Here is an 18,085-nt window from a genome sequence, read left to right as displayed (position 1 = left end):
CAAGGGTACGACTAGAACTATGACAGACACTAACAAGCCTAAACATTTGCAAGGTAAGATAACACTCTACCCCTACTAACCTTCAATTCTAATACACGACCTCCACACCTTCCTATCTACAATCATGTCCTCGGTAATATGAAATTGCGTCATATCCTTTCTAATCACGTCTTCCCAATACTTTTTCGATCTACCTCTACCCTCTGCGTACCCCTTACAATCAACCTCTCGCACCTCCTCATTGGGGAGTCTGAGCACCTCCTCTTCACATGCTCAAACCATCTTAGACTTGCTTTCGTTGTCTTGTCCGCCATAGAGGCCACTCCCACCTTTTCATGGATAATCTCATTCTTGATCTTGTTATTCTTAGTATGCTCACACATCTATCTCAACACCCTCATTTTTGCAACATGCACATCTTCTAAACATGTGTTCTTGACTAGGCAACATTCCACCTCATACAACAAGGACAATCTAACCACCACTATGTAGAACTTACATTTACATTTAGGTGGTACTTTCTTATCATACAAGACATCAGAGGCAAGCCTCCATTTCATCCACCCCCCCACCCCCCCAATGTGATGTGACATTATAGTGTATAAAATTGTATATGCAATGTATACTAATGTATATATACTTTTATACATTATATATTATGGTTATTATGGATTTTTAAAATAAAAAATTAAAATATTAAGAGGATTAATAATAAACTTCCCAAAGTTTAATTATATTTTTTTCTTCCATAATGATTATATTAGTCAATCTTTCTTGTGTTATAAGGAATATAAAGTTTCAACATTTTTTAGCTTTATAGCTTACGTAAAATTATTATATATTCAATCAATTGACATTGGAGCCTTCAATTCTAGTGAAGACACGACATATATAAATATATTTAAGTATAACTTACCTAAATCTCATAGTGTAAAGAGTAAATTACATCATATCCCTACTCTTTTTCTAATTACAATAATTCCTTAAAATTTGTACCTTCTGGATACATAAGTCATCATCCGGATACATTAATTCACCATCCGAATACATTAATTCTAATACAAGAATTATCTTTTTGTTGCGCTAAAAGGGGAATAAAATCTGAAAATTAATTAAATTCCATAAATTACGCTTACGTTTCTTCTTACTCTCAATCATACAGAGGCAAATCCTAACAGAACAAAGAAATTCAAAATTTCAAATTGCTCCCCCGTTCAACGAAGAAACCTTTCAGATTTGATTCAAAAACTTTTGTCGAAATTTTGGGTAAGTGAGGTGAGTTATAAAGGATACAAAAGTGATGGAATTGTTGTTGGACAAACGATTTCCTTTTGAATCGTCAAGTTCATCGAAGATTCTTTCAATTTTGATTCAAGATTATCAAAAAAATTGAGATTCAAGATTTTCTTCTCCCAGTTCATCGAAGATCCTTTTTGAAAATTTTGAGATTCAAAATTCTTCTCCTAGTTTATTGAAGATCTTTTTAGTTTTGAATCAAAATTGTCGAAAATTTTGAGAAGATACATCATGAATATCTTTGCTACTTAGCATTTTACTATTTATGTATCTTGTTTAAATTGATAAGTATTGTATTTATACTAGATACATTAAATAAATAATTGTTGCCCATAAGATGTTAGATTTGAGATCGATACATTACCGTGTGGTAATTGCTATGTAATTGATACATTTAGTATAAATTCGAATTTACGTATCATATCTAAAAAATTAGTGCATGATACATTACTATTTATTTATCTCGTTTAAATTGATAAGTATTGTATTTATACTAGATACATTAAATAAATAATTGTTGCCCATAAGATGTTAGATTTGAGATCGATACATTACCGTGTGGTAGTTATTATGTAATTGATACATTTAGTATAAATTCGAATTTACGTATCATATCTAAAAAATTAGTGCATGATACATTACTATTTATGTATCTCATTTAAATTGATAAGTATTGTATTGTTAAGGAATACATTAGACATGTAATTGTTTCCCATAAGTTGTTTGGTTTGAGATCGATACATGTAGTATAAATTAGGATTTATGTATCATCATGCCTGTATAATTTGACGTAGCTATGTATCATATACAAAAAAAAATTATGAATATGATAAACAATTATTTAGTATTGCACATACATAACAAACATATAATACATAGTCAATAAATTGAGCCTATTAATCATGTTTTCCTGTAAAAAAAAAAAATCTGGAAAGAAAAAAATAAATTGAGTCTATTGCTAGACGACTCTTGCGGTAAATGGTACATTCATTGGTTGTAGTGAGTCGCTACAAGGAGGACAAAGGACGTATCCTTGAATAATTTTTGCCAGATAATAAATGTAAAATGTAATATTCATTCATACAAGAATAGATAAATGCTTGAGCAACATTATTTTTCAAGCCTTTATATTTGTTGATTTGATTTCTTTCCAAAAATTTGGATCCCTTCTTAAGATAAAAAAATAAAATTTAAATCATTAAATGGAGAGAGAAAATATTTAAAATTAAAAAAAAAAAAGTGATAAAGGTAACTGGTGATATAGTGGAGTGATTATAGGCATAAAAAGGGGAGAAAATAGTGATTTTTGTATTTTTTTTAAAATGATAGAAAATAATAGAAAATAGGGTAAAAATTGATGTGTAATTAGGTAATTTTTCCTGTATTTAACTTGTTATGAGTATAGTTTAATGAAACAATGTTACATTTTTCCTTTAAAAATTGCCGCATTGTTTGTTTAGTAAGAAATAATAGTAGAAAAAGAAGAAAAGAATATATATATATATATATATATATATAATTATGTGTGATTAAAAGCCATACAATCTAATCAAAACTGATGAATGTCTATTATTATATTAGTTTTAATTTTAAAATTTAAAAAACTAAAGTAATTTAATTTTAATTTTAATCAAAATGGACCCAAATCTAACTGAGAACTTCCCTAGCCTCAACCACCTTTAGGAAGGGTGCCAAGAATCAATTGACCTTTAAGATATCTTTTTTTTCATTAAAATTTTGTATTTAAACGTCATTCAACTAACCCTCAATAATTGGGAAAACTATACAAATTGGATCAATTAGGCAAAGTATTTATCCAAATTGAATTCAATCCAATATATTTATTCTGATCAGATCCACGACCCAAACTATTTGATCACCTTCTTATTTTATTCACTAGGGGTGTGCATTCGGTTTTTCGCTTTGGTTTTGTACTATTCAGTTTGAATTTTTCGATTTGGTTTTGTACTATTAAGTTTGGATTTTTTGGTTTTTTATTTTGAAGAAGTGTAACCCAATCCAAATCAAAATAAATTTCGTTCGGTTCGTTGTTTTTTTTTCGGTTTGGTTTTTCGGTTATGTTAATAATTAGAAACATAATCAAAGTTATATATAATTGAATCTCTTATAAATATACTTTCTAATATAAATCACAAGTAAAACGTAAAACACAATACTTAAAAGTATATCAATTATAGATGTCCAAAACATAAAATATAAACTAAATCATATATATATATATATTCAATTTTTTTGAATTTTTGGTTTTTAGTTTTCTAAATTCAAAACCAAACCAAAAACCAATCCAAATTAGAATTCAGTTTGATTTGGTTCAGTTTTTCGGTTTAATCCAAATAGTGCACAGTCCTACTATTCACTGAACCACTGCTTCTTCATCCTTGATACTATCAGATTATATATATACTCCAATTGTACCTATATACTCTGATGGTATCAAATAACAATTGAACAGTCTTTTCATTGAAACATTGTATGTTCCTCATTAATGTCATCAGAGTACATGTATATTCTAACGATATCAAGAAGTAACTGAGTAGTCTTTTCACTGAAGCACTGCTTCTTCCTCTTTGATACCATCATAGTATATATATATATATATATATATATATATATACACGCGTACATTGATAGTTAAAACCAGGGGGTGGGGGGTTGTGAAACTAATGGAATAACCATTTGTTATAGTTTCCTTTTTGGAGTACATGTGTTCTTTTCCCTAATATATATATATATATATTGATAGTTAAAACCAGGGGGTGGGGGGTTATGAAACTAATGGAATTCTTTTTCCTAATAATTTCCTCCTGAAGTATTAAGCGGTTAGTCGAATCGGAAATTCAAACAAAAAAATATAAAAATAAAATAAAATTGGATTGGAGACTATATACTATATTTTTTTTTCTTATTTTATTTTAATTTTATAGAAAAGCTTAGATATTTCAAAATTGGAATAACAACGAATTCTTGAAATATGAACATAAGGATGTTAGGTAGAGAAAGATATATATAGATTAATATTATTGAATATTCTAATTCAACAACCTAATTCTAATAAAATTATAAGCTCTCTAGCTCATGCATGCTCCTAGAGTCGACAAAAGTAAGCAGCCGACTTGTCTTCATTTAGGAAAGGGTCGCATCTAAGCCGTAGTCCGTCTACTCTAATGCAAATAGTATCGCACCCACTTTCATAAATTGAACTCAATTTTACTGTTACTGCAACGCTTCTTAACACTTAGACAAGTGACATGCAACCAATAGGCACTTTGACCGCAGATTGTGCATGGTAGGATGCACCACCACTAGTGCAACTTATTGCCTTAATCAATGACCATAATATTCCTTTCCCTTTTCCATTCCCATAATATCCCTTTCCCTCTTCCATTCCCATTTCCTTTGCCATATTTATTATAATCACTAATTCTATCGCCAATTTTACAATCTAATCGATTTTTGAGATCCTTCAATTCCATCTCATGAGTTTGATTATATTCGAAGAACTTATTTTTACGTGAGAACGAAAACGATCATTTCAGTGACATCGACGATGACAATATGGGATTATTATTTTTGGAAGGAATAAGTTTCCCACAAAAGAGGATATTTTCAAGGGGAAGTACGACATTATTCTTGTAATTACTAATGAACTCGAACGTGTGATCTTCATCATCTGATGAATAAGCAACACTACCTCATACAGCAAGGACGATGTAACCACCACTTCGTAGAACTTACATTTACATTTAGGTGATACTGTCTTATCATACAAGACACCGGAGGCAAGCCTCATTTCCATCCATGCAACCCCCCCCCCCCCCCATGCGATGTGACATTATAGTGTATAAAAATGTATAGAATGTGTATATACTTTTATACATTATATTATTTTGGATTTTAAAAATAAAATTAATTTATTAAGAGGATTACTAATAAACTTCCAAAAGTTCAAATTATATTTTTTTTCTTCCATAATGATTATATTAGTCAATCTTTCTTGTGTTATAAGTAATATAAAATTTCAAGAATTTTTAGCTTTATAGCTTACATAAAATTATTACATATTCAATGAATTGACATCAGAGCCTTCAATTTCAATTAAGACACGACTTAACTTGATACGAGTATATTTTAATGAAATAATGTTACATTTTTCCTTTTTTCTTATAAGAAATAATAGTAGAATATATATATATATATATATATATATATAAAATCTAATCAAAACTGATAAATGTCTATTATTATATTAGTTTTAATTTTAATAATATTAAAATCAACTAAAGCAATTTAATTTTAATCAAAATGGATCCAAATTTAACTGAGAACTTCCAAGTCTCAGCCACCTTTCGGAAGGGTGCCAAGAATCAATAGACCTCTAAGATCTCTTTTTTTCATTAAAATTTTGCATTTAAACGTCATTTACCTAAGTCCTTCATAATTTGTGAAAACTATATAAATTGAACCTATTAAACAAAGTATTTATTCAAATTGGACTCAATCCAATATATTTATTCTGATTGGATTCACGACCCAAACTATTTACTGATTACCCCCTTATTCTATTCACTGAACCATTGTGTCTTCATCCTTGATATCATTAGAGTGTCTTTATATATATATATATATATATATATTCCGATTGTATCTATATATTCTGATGGTATCAAACGGTAATTGAATATTCTTTTCCTCCTTGATGCCATCAGAGTATATGTATATTTTAATGGTATGAAGAAGTAACTGAGTAGTGTTTTCACTGAAACAATGTTTTTTCCTCTTTGATACCATCATAGTATATATATACTTTGATGACATCAAGTAGTAAATGCGCATTAGTAGTTAAAACCAGGGGGTGGGGGGGGGGGGTTATGAAAGTACGGGGTGAGTCATTTGTAAATAGTTTCCCTTTTGGGATATAAAGTCTCTGCCCCTATCGCTTAATTGATCTGATCAGACACTTGCTCTTTTCTATGATTCTTTTCCCTAATAATTTCCTCTTGGGATACTTAGGGAAGTATTAAGTAATTAGTTGAATCGAAAACTCCAACCAAAAAATATTAAAGTAAAATAAAATTGGATTAGAGACTAAATACTATATATATTTATTTTTTTTAATTTTATAGAAGAGCTTAGATATTGCAAAATTGGAATAACAACGAATTCTTGAAATATGAACATAAAGATGTTAGGTAGAGAAAGATATATAGATTAATATAATTGAATATTCTAATTCAACTACCTAATTCTAATAAAATAAGCTCTCTAGCTCATGCATGCTCCTAGAGTCAACAAAAGTAAGCAGCCGACTTGTCTTCATTTAGGAAAGGGTCGCATCCAAGCCGTAGTCCGTCTAATGCAAATAGTATCGCACTCACTTTCATAAATTGAACTCAATTTTACTGTTACTGTAATGCTTCGTAACACTTAGACAAGTGACATGCAACCAATAGACGCTTTGACCGCAGATTGTGCATGGTAGGATGCACCACCACTAGTGCAACTTATTGTCTTAATCAATGACCATAATATCCCTTTCCCTTTTCCATTCCCACTTCCTTTGCCATATTTATTATAATCACTAATTTCATCGCCAACTTTACGATCTAATCGATTTTTGAGATCCTTCAATTCCATCTCATGAGTTTGATTATATCCCAAGAACTTATTTTTACGTGAGAACGAAAACGATCGTTTCTTTGACGTCGACGATGACAATATGGGATTGTTATTTTTGTAAGGAATAAGTTTCCCACAAAAGAGGATATTTTCAGGAGGAAGTACGACATTATTCTTGTAATTACTAATGAACTCGAACGTGTGATCTTCATCATCTGATGATGAAGTAACACTACTCTTCGAGTCGTAATACTTTTCACTTACTTCAGAATCAATATCATCATCGTCATGAACGAGAATTAGATCAGAGAGCGAAAGAGTATCATCTAGATCTTCCTCTTCCAATATCCTTAAATCCTTCTTTCCCATATATCCTTTCATAATGGTAGCCTCAAACTAACAAGTATAGTATAAACTTTGTGTATATGATATTAGTCTCTAAAAGATAGAAATATATATAGGAGAGTGTTTGGATGTTGAAGTTATAGCCAACATGCTTATATATAAGATTGGAAGTTCAAACTAATTTGGCTTCTAGATGACCATAAAAGAACAATGAGAGGCTTGACTAATTTTAAAAAAAGAGAGTCATCTTCTAGAATACAAGGCAAAGGAAGGATCATTAGCGAATACGGAGAGAAATTTCTTGTAACTTTGTCATTTTAAAATTACTTTGACAAACTTCAAAACATGACTTATAATAAATATTAATGGTCGATTTGGTCATAGACCGGCTGTCCTTCTAGAATATGTATATAAGTGGGGAAGAGAGTCTTTTTCTAGGTAACAATACTATAAGCCAAAATGGATTTTTTTTTAAAAATTAACTTGGGAAACTTTTAGTCTTCTTCTAGATATCAGTAACATAAGTCAAAATTGGATTATTGTTTAAAATTGGGATTAGCTGTTCAAGAAATTTCACCAACAGGAAAAATAGTTATGTACTCCCTCTATTTCATATTAATTGAATTTTTGAGGCATTTTTTATTTTTCAAATTAACTTAATTGTTCAGTTTTCAAGACTACTTTTAGAGTGTTCTTCCAATTTTATCCTTTATTTGGATTTTCAAAGTGATGACTTCAATAAATTTGATAATAATTAATAAAGGTAAAAATAAAAAACTATGTTCAATTTATGTCTTAATCTACTTTTCTTAAAGGGTGTGAAACACCTCAAAAATTCAATTAATATGGAATGGAGGGAGTATTTATTATTAATAAAACGGAGAAGAGTCTAAAATATCCCTAAAGTATTGAAATTGGTATAGATATATTCGTCATTTACCTTTTCACCACAAAATGCCCTTGGGGTTGACCTTTGTGGCCCTATTATACCCTTTTCACAAACAGAATAATTACTCCATTTAATTAACATTTTCATTTAATACGTGGCATTATTTGATTCGTTATAAATTAAGTCAATCCAAACCCGGATCCACCCAAAAAAAAAAACACCCCAACCCATCTTCTAAAACTCAATTATTCTAAAAGGGAAAAACCCAAATTATTTTCTTCAAGCTGCTGAAACTCAATTATTGAGATGCATTATAAATCTGGCCAAGGCATTTCCAACAATCCAACATACTCATAGCATCCCCTAGAGCATGACTTTGTCTCCATTATTTTGGATGATATTTTTCTTTATTCCCCCTTTTTCCCCCTTTTATTTATCATATATCATATACTTTAAGGGTATTTTAGACCCTTCTTCGTTTCCTATTTAATATATTGTCCCATTATTTTGGATGATATTTTTCTTTATTCCCCTTTTCTCCCCTTTTATTTATTATATATATATATAATACTGAAAGTGGGAAACCACAAAGTTAAAAGTTGAAATACCATTTTACCCCTACACCAAATTAAAATATTATAAAATATATACTTAATTGAATAAAAAAATAATAATCATTTATTATAAAGTAAATTCCTCCTATTAAATATAATAATTTGTATGTTTTAATGTTAGCCTACTACTTAATTGAAATAATTTTTAATCTTCTTATACATGTAGTCTTTTTATCTTCTTTATAAATTTTATCTTATTCTATTTACTAATGGTTGCCTTTTCACTTTTCAACTTATCTCCCTATATTATATTTTATTATTATTATTATTATTATAAATTTTAAAAGTGAGGAGATATTAAGTCAAAACTTAAAAAATAAAAATAATCATAAGAAAGTATTTCAGTTATTCTAAATGAAAATCAACTAAATTTTTTCCACTTCTCTTAGTTAATTTAAATAACTTAATATAGTAGTATTTAACCTCATAAAAACGTGTATCTTTTGAAATTCAAATCAAGTTCACTTAAGTAATTAGTATGTCATGACTCGAAAAAGTCAAAAAGTTGTATTTGAAGTATTTAAATTAAATAGATACATGTAAGTGTTTCATCTTCCAAATTAATTTATGTTCTTAATTAATATTTGTCTTTAATTTATAGTAACACTTGACCTTTCAACTTTGTAAGTGAATCTTCATATTTTCAAAGCTATATTTTTTCCTACAAAAACAAATCTTTCAATAGTATTTCCATAGAAAGATTCGTATGTGATACAATTTTTGTGTGTGAGAGACTAGAGAAGCTTTGATCAAGTGAATAAAATTTCAAGACAAGAGGATTTATGGCAAAATTATAAGGCATAATGTGATTATAGGGATGAATAACACTTCAATTACTAGAATATCGAAACTTGATGTATTTATTTTTTTAATTTATATAGTTGAATATCACTTCCGTTAACTTGTCTTCCAAGATTTTTAACTCTTTTTTTATGGTCAAAGGTTGAATATTTATTATTGTTTTAATTTGCATTATCAATAATTTAATTTTATCATAAGATTTCGTTTTTCTATCTGCCCCCTCCCCCTCTCTGCACCAAATACTGCAAAATAAAGAATTTCTTTAGAAAACCTATAACAATAAAGTAAAGAGTATAATTGAATTCCTCATATGTTTATCACTTAGCAAAACCTCATAAATTTTCCCCAAATATTATACATTTTTGGTGTACACGTGTGAAACACGTGATCCTAAACTAGTATATATATATATATATATATATATATATATACTGTAAATACTAAATAGTAGTACTACTTTAATTAATATATAAGGAAACACTATGTCATACTTGTTTATGGAGTATGATTTGCTCGTTTGGTAAGATTGTATAAAAATTTAAGAAATTTTAATAGTTTTCACAATTTGTTGATTTCTTCATGTTTATTTACGATATTATATAAAAGGTGTTTATATACACATCTATATAGCTATGCAAATCAATACAATATTATACAAACTGGGATCATCTTTGTCTATATTATACATATAAGAAATATTTATATTGTCCTGCACATAATTGCAGTACCTACATTTGATGCTCGAATACAACAATAATAACTACGTCTCAGTCTAGAATAAATTGGGATCGTCTCAATCTAGAATAAATTAAAATCGACAATATGAATCCTCACTAACACCTCGAACCAGATAGTATGTCTTCCACCAACAATTTGCTACAACATAATATCTGTCCTAGCAGGCAACAAACAAAAGAAGTTAACAAGCACACAAAACAATAAAGATTCATATAGCCGACATCAACTTATGGTGAAAAGAAAATGACAACAACAATGTATGTATATCAAAAACAATGATAATTTGAATAACACTTGTTTCCAAGGATGGACATTGAGTGAAAGTTACGGATTCATCTAAAACTAGTAACTTTGGATCGAACATTGTATATATATATATAAAAAAAACTTAACTAAAGAAGAACAAATAGTAATTGATTCTGAACCCAGTAAATTAAATGAGTTGTGATAGAATTCCAAACTCGAATACTAGTTCAAATTCTGAATCTGCCCCTCGGGACTAATAGAGTTTCTCATTTATCAAAGGAATTCCATAGCACACCAAGATCAACATTTCCTCCGGAGAGAACAATTCCAATATGATTGCATTCACTATAGACTGGATTTTTTTGGAAACCATCAGAAAGAACAGCTGCAAGGCCTATAGCTCCACTTGGTTCCACTGCAATCTTCAGAACTTCATAGCAAAGTTTCATAGCTTGTATTATCTCCTTATCATCAACAACTATGATGTCATCCACGAGATCGCGGACAATAGGCCTGTTTAATGGTAAAGGTAACTACCAGAAGTCCAAGAAAGGTTTGATTTTGACTATGAAAAAGCTTTAAAATAGGCAGACAGTAGTTAATAGTAGAAGGAGCTCGACTTTACCACGTGAGATCTCCAAGAAAATCTCGAAGGCCATCAGCAATAGTGTTGACTTCAGATAACTTAGTGATCCTACCATTACTCTTTGATTGGAAAGCATCATTTGCTCCCATTGGTTCGGCAGCCAAAATGCGAATGGCAGGGTTGATGCCCTTGGCAGCCAATGCAACTCCCGATATCATACCACCTCCTTCATTCCGAATCAGAAAATGAGGCTGATTTACAAATTAAAATTTCAAGAAAAACGATATATCAAAGTCTTAAAATTGTTGATTTACCGCTGATTGGGACGATTATAGTGTCAATTTCTGAAGCCTGTTCCAGAAACTCCAGAGATATTGTACCATGTCCACTGTAAAGACCACATAAAGACATATTAATGGAGAAATATTCATTAGTAGAGATCATTCTGTCTAGATTCATAGCGAAAAAAGTGAGACTTGTGTTACCTTATAATGCACCCATCATTAGAGGAAGGAATAAGAACAACACCGGTATCTTGCAACACCTTGTTTGCAGTATCTTCCCGGGACTGCATTGATGGCTCACTGAAGATAACATGACCACCGTAACGTTTGACATTCGCGACTTTGCATTTTGGAGCATCTTTTGGTATAACTATATATGCAGGGATACCCCGTAGTTTTGCAGCCAAAGAAAGAGCTGCAGCATGATTTCCACTAAATTCGATGGGAAGTAGATTAGGGGATAATCCAAAGAAATTAAATAAAGATAGTTTATTACAGAAACCAGAAAGCTCTGAACAAACCTGCTATGAGTTGCAACTCCTTTAGTGGCCTGATCATCATCAAGTGAAAAAATAGCATTGCATGCCCCTCGAAATTTAAAAGCTCCCCTGATAAATTGCACGAACAAATGGCCCTTAATTAGAAGCGAAAATAGCAGAAACTTTAATTCATTACAACACACTTATATAGGAACTACTTTGAAAAAATCCCTAAAGAGTTTCTCACCCCTTCTGAAAGCATTCACATTTGAAGTACAGCTTTCTTCCAGCAATAGAATCTAAAGTGTCTGAGGTGAGCACAGGAGTTTGTTGCGCAAAGGGCTTGATGCGTACTTGAGCTTCCCTGATGGAAGAGATATCAGCAGCATAACTGTCACTAGATTTTGTGTGATTCGGTTCCATCAATAATTACTATGGAAGTTAACAATCGCAAAGCTGAAAACATGTGAAATTTTTTGAGTCAGTCCAGGGAAGATCAAAGAACAAAAATACCAAACAAGGTTGAATCTCTCAAGTTTATCCAGAGAAGATCTAAGACGAGAAATATATAATCAGTTGACTTTGAGAACAGACACACGAATAATACGCTTCCAAGAAAAATAATATCATATAACATGACGAATTGCCTGAGTATGGTCTTTAAGAGAAATGAAATTGTTTTGATCTCAAGGATCAACCAAGGGAAATAATGGATCATGGACTCGTTACCCATAAGCCACGGAGTCTAAATCTATAATCAAGTTTCAATCTTAATGTCAAATGATGGGTTAAATTTCAATATCCCTAAATTTCAAACTTGAGGCCAAATCTCAATATTCTACGCCTCAAATCATAAATCTAAAGCTAAAAGCATATCTCATTACCACAATCCATCAAACTATTCAATTTTAATATATCAGTATATATATATATATATTAACATTCTTGTTCCAAAGTAAAACATCTTAACCGTATACGAATCATTAAATCGTCATCATTTCTTACTAGACAAAACATTTTCAAAAGAACCAAGAAAGCAGTTACATGGAAAATGGATGTGACCATCATCACAGATGTGTTGATTCACTTATCACATCTGCTCCATTTGGACTCTACACTATATCGTTATCAAGTTCTAGCATATCCTTATCAACAAAAAAATTAAAAAAAATGGAACCAATAAAGCTATGAACTAAATAAATTTTAACCTGAAGCTTAAATTGACGAAGCTTCACTATCGGCACAAATAAAGTTCCAGGTCCTTCCTTCGAGCAAAAAGCTTTTTTTCAAAAGAACCAAGAGCTCTCTTACCCTAATATATCTCATATACTTATATGTTGATAAGAATAAATGGGTCTGGCCCCCTTCTTCACTCATAAATTAGTTACCTAACTAAGCAAATATAGCTACTATATAAAAAATGCATAGTTATAGTTTTAAAATATTACCAAATGTGGCGTCAGTTACAATTTTATAGCAAATTCACTAGCTTGTTTCCTTTCCCCTTTTTAAGGATTAATGGGTCTAGCCCACTTCTTCACTCATAAATTAGTTACCTAACTAAGCAAATATATATAGCTACTATATCTAAAAATACATAGTTCTAGTTTTAAAAATATTACCAAATGTGGCGTCAGTTACCATTTTATAGCAAATTCACTAGTTTATTTCCTTTTCCTTTTTGAAGGCTTAATACACTGTATGTATCTATCGGTTAACTCTCTTACCAAATCCCACTTTCCATAATTTGCTCCTATTCTCTATCTCACGATTTTGCGTATTCCTCAATTCGTGGCACCGTGATTTTTCCAGTTAAGTAACAGTTTTGCATAAATATGTTGGTTATGTGTATCTAATAGTTTTTTCTACTGATTCTCAGACTTTAAGCTGCTAATTTGAATTATTTAAGGGGGCTTCTCTAGCTTTTTTCTGTGTATCAATGGTGGAAGCTTCTACTCCTAAGAGGCTTACTCGGGGTATAACCCTCTAATCAACATTCTTATCAAGATTGTCTATACTTTGATTTGTGCATTTTCACTCAAGAAGATAACAATGCAGGGATTGTTGCTGCTTTAGAAGCCGAGAGGAGAACCAAGTTCCGCAATGACCCCATAAAAATGCGGTCATTGGATAAACAACAACAAAAAAATCAAAGAAATTGAAAGTTGTTGCAGCAGATGCAAGTATCGATAATAAGAAAGGAAAGAGGTTGTTTAAGATACATGTATCAAAAAGTAGAAAAAAGAAATTTCGACCCATGCTATCAAGGAAACAAGTGTAGGGTAGGAGAGCTCTTGGTTAGGTAACTTATCCCTTTCCAGATACATACAAATTTCTAGATATTACCCAAATATGATCCAGAGAGGGTTTGATTGAATTTTTTTCTTCTTGATTGTATACATTTATTATTATATTTTGCCACAATATGTATGAGATAATAAACATTGTATTTTTCCATAATATGTATGATAAAAATATCAATAATAATACATGTATCAGATATATTACTATATCCGGAATAATGACAGAGTGGAATTTAAGTATCATTTATTCAAAAATGACAAAGAAAAACAGTGTTACCTTATAAAGTGCCCATCATTAAAGGAAGGAACAAAGAACAGCACCGGTATCTTGCAACGCCTTGTTTGTTGTATCCTCTCGAGACTGCATCAATGTCTCACTTGAGATAACCTGACCACCGAAACATTCGATATTCTCGACTTTACTGAATCAACTCAAAAATCCATTTGGGTCCATGAGAAACAAACTCAACTTCAGATAGTTTTTACACCCATTACAGCAAAAAAAAAAAACTAAAATCAGGAACCAGTATTAGTGGATAGTAGACACTGAAAATAGAAAGAGAAATAAGAGGGAAAGAATGAACCTTAATGGCTGGAAAGAACTTACGGTCCCTGAGCAGAAAGATACCCCAATACTCAGTAGCTAAAATCACAGAAATTGACTCAACACTGGATGGAACTTCCATACCAAGTGTAATCCCACAAGTGGGGTCTGGGATGGTAGAGTATACGTAGACCTTACCCATACCTCGTGGAGGTAGCGAGTTTGTTTCCGACAGACCATCGGCTCAAGAGCATCAAAGCAAGCAGTTATAAAAAAGAAAATAAGACAGTAGCGGGAAAATGACAACTAAGAAGGAAAGCAGTACAGAGCATTCATAACAAAAGAACACTAAAAAAAACAAATAATGTGAAACATAAATCAAAGAACAAGAATTTGCAAGAATACATGAATCAGGGGAGAGATTGAATACAGGGTTTCTCATTGGTTAACGGAATTCCAAAGCACACCAAGATCAACATTGCCTCCAGAAATTACAATGCCAATATTATTGCATTCACTATAGGCTGGATTTGTTTTAAAACTATTGGAAAGAACGGCTGCAAGGCCAATAGCTCCACTTGGTTCCACTGCAATCTTTAGAATGTCATAGCAGTCTCATAGCTTGTATTATCTCTTCATCATCAACAACTATGACGTCATCCACGAGATCATGGACGATAGGCCTGTTTGACTGTAAAGGTAAATGCCAGATACCATTTATCAAATTGGCTTGCAAGAAAAAGTAAAGTTATCAAGAGTGTGTTAGAAAAAGCAAAGCTATCAAATTGGCTTGTTAGAAATCCGCGTAGAAGTGAAAGAAAAGGAGCTAAGGGGTAGAAAGGCTTGGGAAAAAGGGACCAAGAGGCTTCTTCAGTGCAGGGGTAAATACACTAAAAGTGAGAACCAAAAAATTATGTTGCTTGGACCCTCCAAAGATGTTGCCTCACTCGGGTCGGATCCTCAAAATGCATACTTGACAATATTTTTGAAGAATCCAAGCAACATAGTTTAAGAAAATTAGTACGATCTCTAAAACATAAAGTCATGCCGATCTTGCCGCCAACAAACCTTTGATTTTGATTGCCAAAAGCTCCAAAATAGGCACAGTGATTTAGAGTAGGAGGAGATCTAAGACCTTACCATGTGAGGTCTCCAAGAAAGGCTTGAAGCCCATCGGCAATAGTGTTGACCTCAGATAACTTAGTGATCCTGCCATTGATCTTCGACTGGAAAGCATCATCCGCTCCCATTGGTTTGGCAGAAAAAATGTGAATGGCAGGATTAATGGCTTTGGCAGCCAACGCAACTCCCGATATCAGACCACCACCTTCATTCCATACCAGTAATTGAGGCTGGTCTACAAATTAAAATTTGAAGAAAATGATATATCAAAGTCTTTAAAAAGTTGATTTACCGCTAATTGGGACTATTAAGGTGTCAATTTCGGAAGCCTGTTCCAGAAGCTCCAGTGATATTGTACCCTGCGCACTGTAAAGACCACAAAAAAAATATTAGATGGAGAAATATTTATCAGCACAGATCATACTGTCTAGATTCCTAGCAAAAAGGTTCAATTTTTTGGAAAAAGTAGTATTTTGGAATATCAAAAACTACTATTCCATACAGTTCAATTAGAAGTTCCAGGTTGACTTGGAATAGTTCGTAATGTGCAAATGTCGAGAAAGATGAAATCATCATACAGAAGGATCATTAACATATAAAGTGAGATGTAGGGCTCAGTTTGTCTTGGGCAGGAGATAGAATTTTAACAAAACACGTGCGTCCGAATACTCTTAAGGCTTCTTTGGGGGCTTTCAGGCCCCTCTCAATCTATTTTGTAGTTGAGAAGGGGGAAGTACCAAGTATCATCTATTCAAAAATAACAAAGAAAACCAATGTTACCTTATAATGCGCCCATCATTATAGGGATGAATAAGAACAGCACTAGTATCTTGCAACACCTTGTTTGCAGTATCCTATCAGGACTGCATCGATGGCTAACTCCAGATAACCTGACCACCGTAACGTTTGGCATTCTCGACTTTGCATTTTGGAGCATTTTTTGGTATAACAATATAAGCAGGGATGCCCCGTAGCTTTGCAGCCAAAGCAAGAGCTGCAACATGATTTCCACTAAATTTAACGGGAAGTAGATCAGGAGGTAATCCAGAAAAATAAATATAGATAGTAAACCACAGAAACCAGAAAGATCTGAACGAACCAGCTATGAGTTACAACTCCTTTAGCAGCATGATCATCATCAGGTGAATAAATAGCATTGCATGCCCCTCGGAATTTAAAAGCTCCCTTGATAAATTGCACGAACAATGGCCCTTAATTAGAACCCTTAGAAGCGAAAAATAGCAGAAACTCTAGTTCACTACAACACACTTATACAAGACTACTTTGAAAGAAATCCTTCCACTCTATGTTAAAGAGCTTCTCACCCCTTCTGAAAGCATTCACATTTAAAGTACAACTTTCTTCCAGCAATAGAGTCTAAAGTTTCTGAGGTGAGGACAGGAGTTTTGTGCGCAAAGGGCCCGATGCGTACTTGAGCTTGCCTGATGGAAGAGATATCAGCAGCATAATCATTGCTAGATGGTTAGGTTCCATCAATAATTACTATGGAAGTCAACACTCCTGAAACTGAAAACATGTGGAATCTCTCAAATCTATCCAATGAAGAACTAAGACGAGAAATATATAATCAGTTGACACAAGAAGAATACACTTCCAATACAAACAATAATGTCATATAACATGAAAAATTTTGTGAACTTGGCAATGGGGAATCAAACGTAATACACATATTTTCCTGCGAAACAAAGGGCATTCTGTGTCCCAAAGGACTTCAATGTATTGCACTCAGACTTATCAGTTTTTTACCCCCATCACCCATAATTTGAACGAACTGTCTTCGGCTCGAATTAGTTATATTAATCAATCAATCAACTAGGCCTAAACCCTCAACTAGTTGGTATCTGCTATAAATACTAGAGTTTACACCAAGGATTTGAACCTATGACCTAAAACAATTCTTTAACCCCCTTTACCACTATACTAGAATCTTTCCTCACGCGAGGCAGGAGTGGATGTAGTTCACAATTTACGAGTTCATCTACACCAGTAACTTTAGCTCAGACCTAGTATGTGTGTATAAAGATTCACTAAATAAGAACAGATAATGGATTTGAATGGGATGCAACAAAAGTTTTGAACTTGAAACCATAAAGTTCAAAATTTGGATCCGCCTATGTGTCGAGGGATTCAATAAAACATTGTTTAAGTGAACGGATTCAATTGAACCCCTTTACCTTTCT

The 18,085-nt window shown here is 32.0% G+C and overlaps 2 protein-coding genes and 1 pseudogene across 2 annotated transcripts in view; 1 reads left to right on the top strand and 2 right to left on the bottom strand.

Annotated features, from left to right (window-relative positions):
- The window catches only part of LOC125842351 (BAG-associated GRAM protein 1-like), a 274,321-nt gene that overhangs the window by 77,362 nt on the left and 178,874 nt on the right, over positions 1-18,085 (top strand). The gene's annotated exons all lie outside the window — the stretch shown is intronic.
- Positions 10,578-14,514, bottom strand: LOC125842355 (serine racemase-like). The gene is made up of 7 exons (XM_049521634.1): positions 14,496-14,514; positions 12,163-12,371; positions 11,958-12,044; positions 11,638-11,868; positions 11,467-11,540; positions 11,192-11,378; positions 10,578-11,079 (listed from the first exon to the last, which is right to left on the bottom strand). Exons 2-7 carry the CDS (start codon positions 12,336-12,338, stop codon positions 10,833-10,835), a joined length of 1,002 nt encoding a protein of 333 aa, XP_049377591.1. The 5' UTR covers positions 12,339-12,371; positions 14,496-14,514; the 3' UTR covers positions 10,578-10,832.
- On the bottom strand, positions 15,171-17,481 carry LOC125842358 (serine racemase-like; annotated as a pseudogene).

Source organism: Solanum stenotomum, chromosome 10, assembly GCF_019186545.1.
Source record: "Solanum stenotomum isolate F172 chromosome 10, ASM1918654v1, whole genome shotgun sequence".
Taxonomy (NCBI): domain Eukaryota; kingdom Viridiplantae; phylum Streptophyta; class Magnoliopsida; order Solanales; family Solanaceae; genus Solanum; species Solanum stenotomum.
The sequence above is the reverse complement of the archived record's forward strand: the minus strand, read 5'-3'. Positions and strand labels throughout refer to the sequence as shown.

What these genes read in the sequence shown, in the direction of transcription:
- LOC125842355 (XM_049521634.1), bottom strand. Translation starts at nt 12,338, where the DNA reads ATGGAACCGAATCACACAAAATCTAGTGACAGTTATGCTGCTGATATC. An exon ending in TGTGAATGCTTTCAGAAGGG is followed by an intron (nt 12,045 to 12,162) that starts GTGAGAAACTCT and finishes GCAATTTATCAG; the next exon opens with GGGAGCTTTTAAATTTCGAG. An exon ending in GGAGTTGCAACTCATAGCAG is followed by an intron (nt 11,869 to 11,957) that starts GTTTGTTCAGAG and finishes CATCGAATTTAG; the next exon opens with TGGAAATCATGCTGCAGCTC.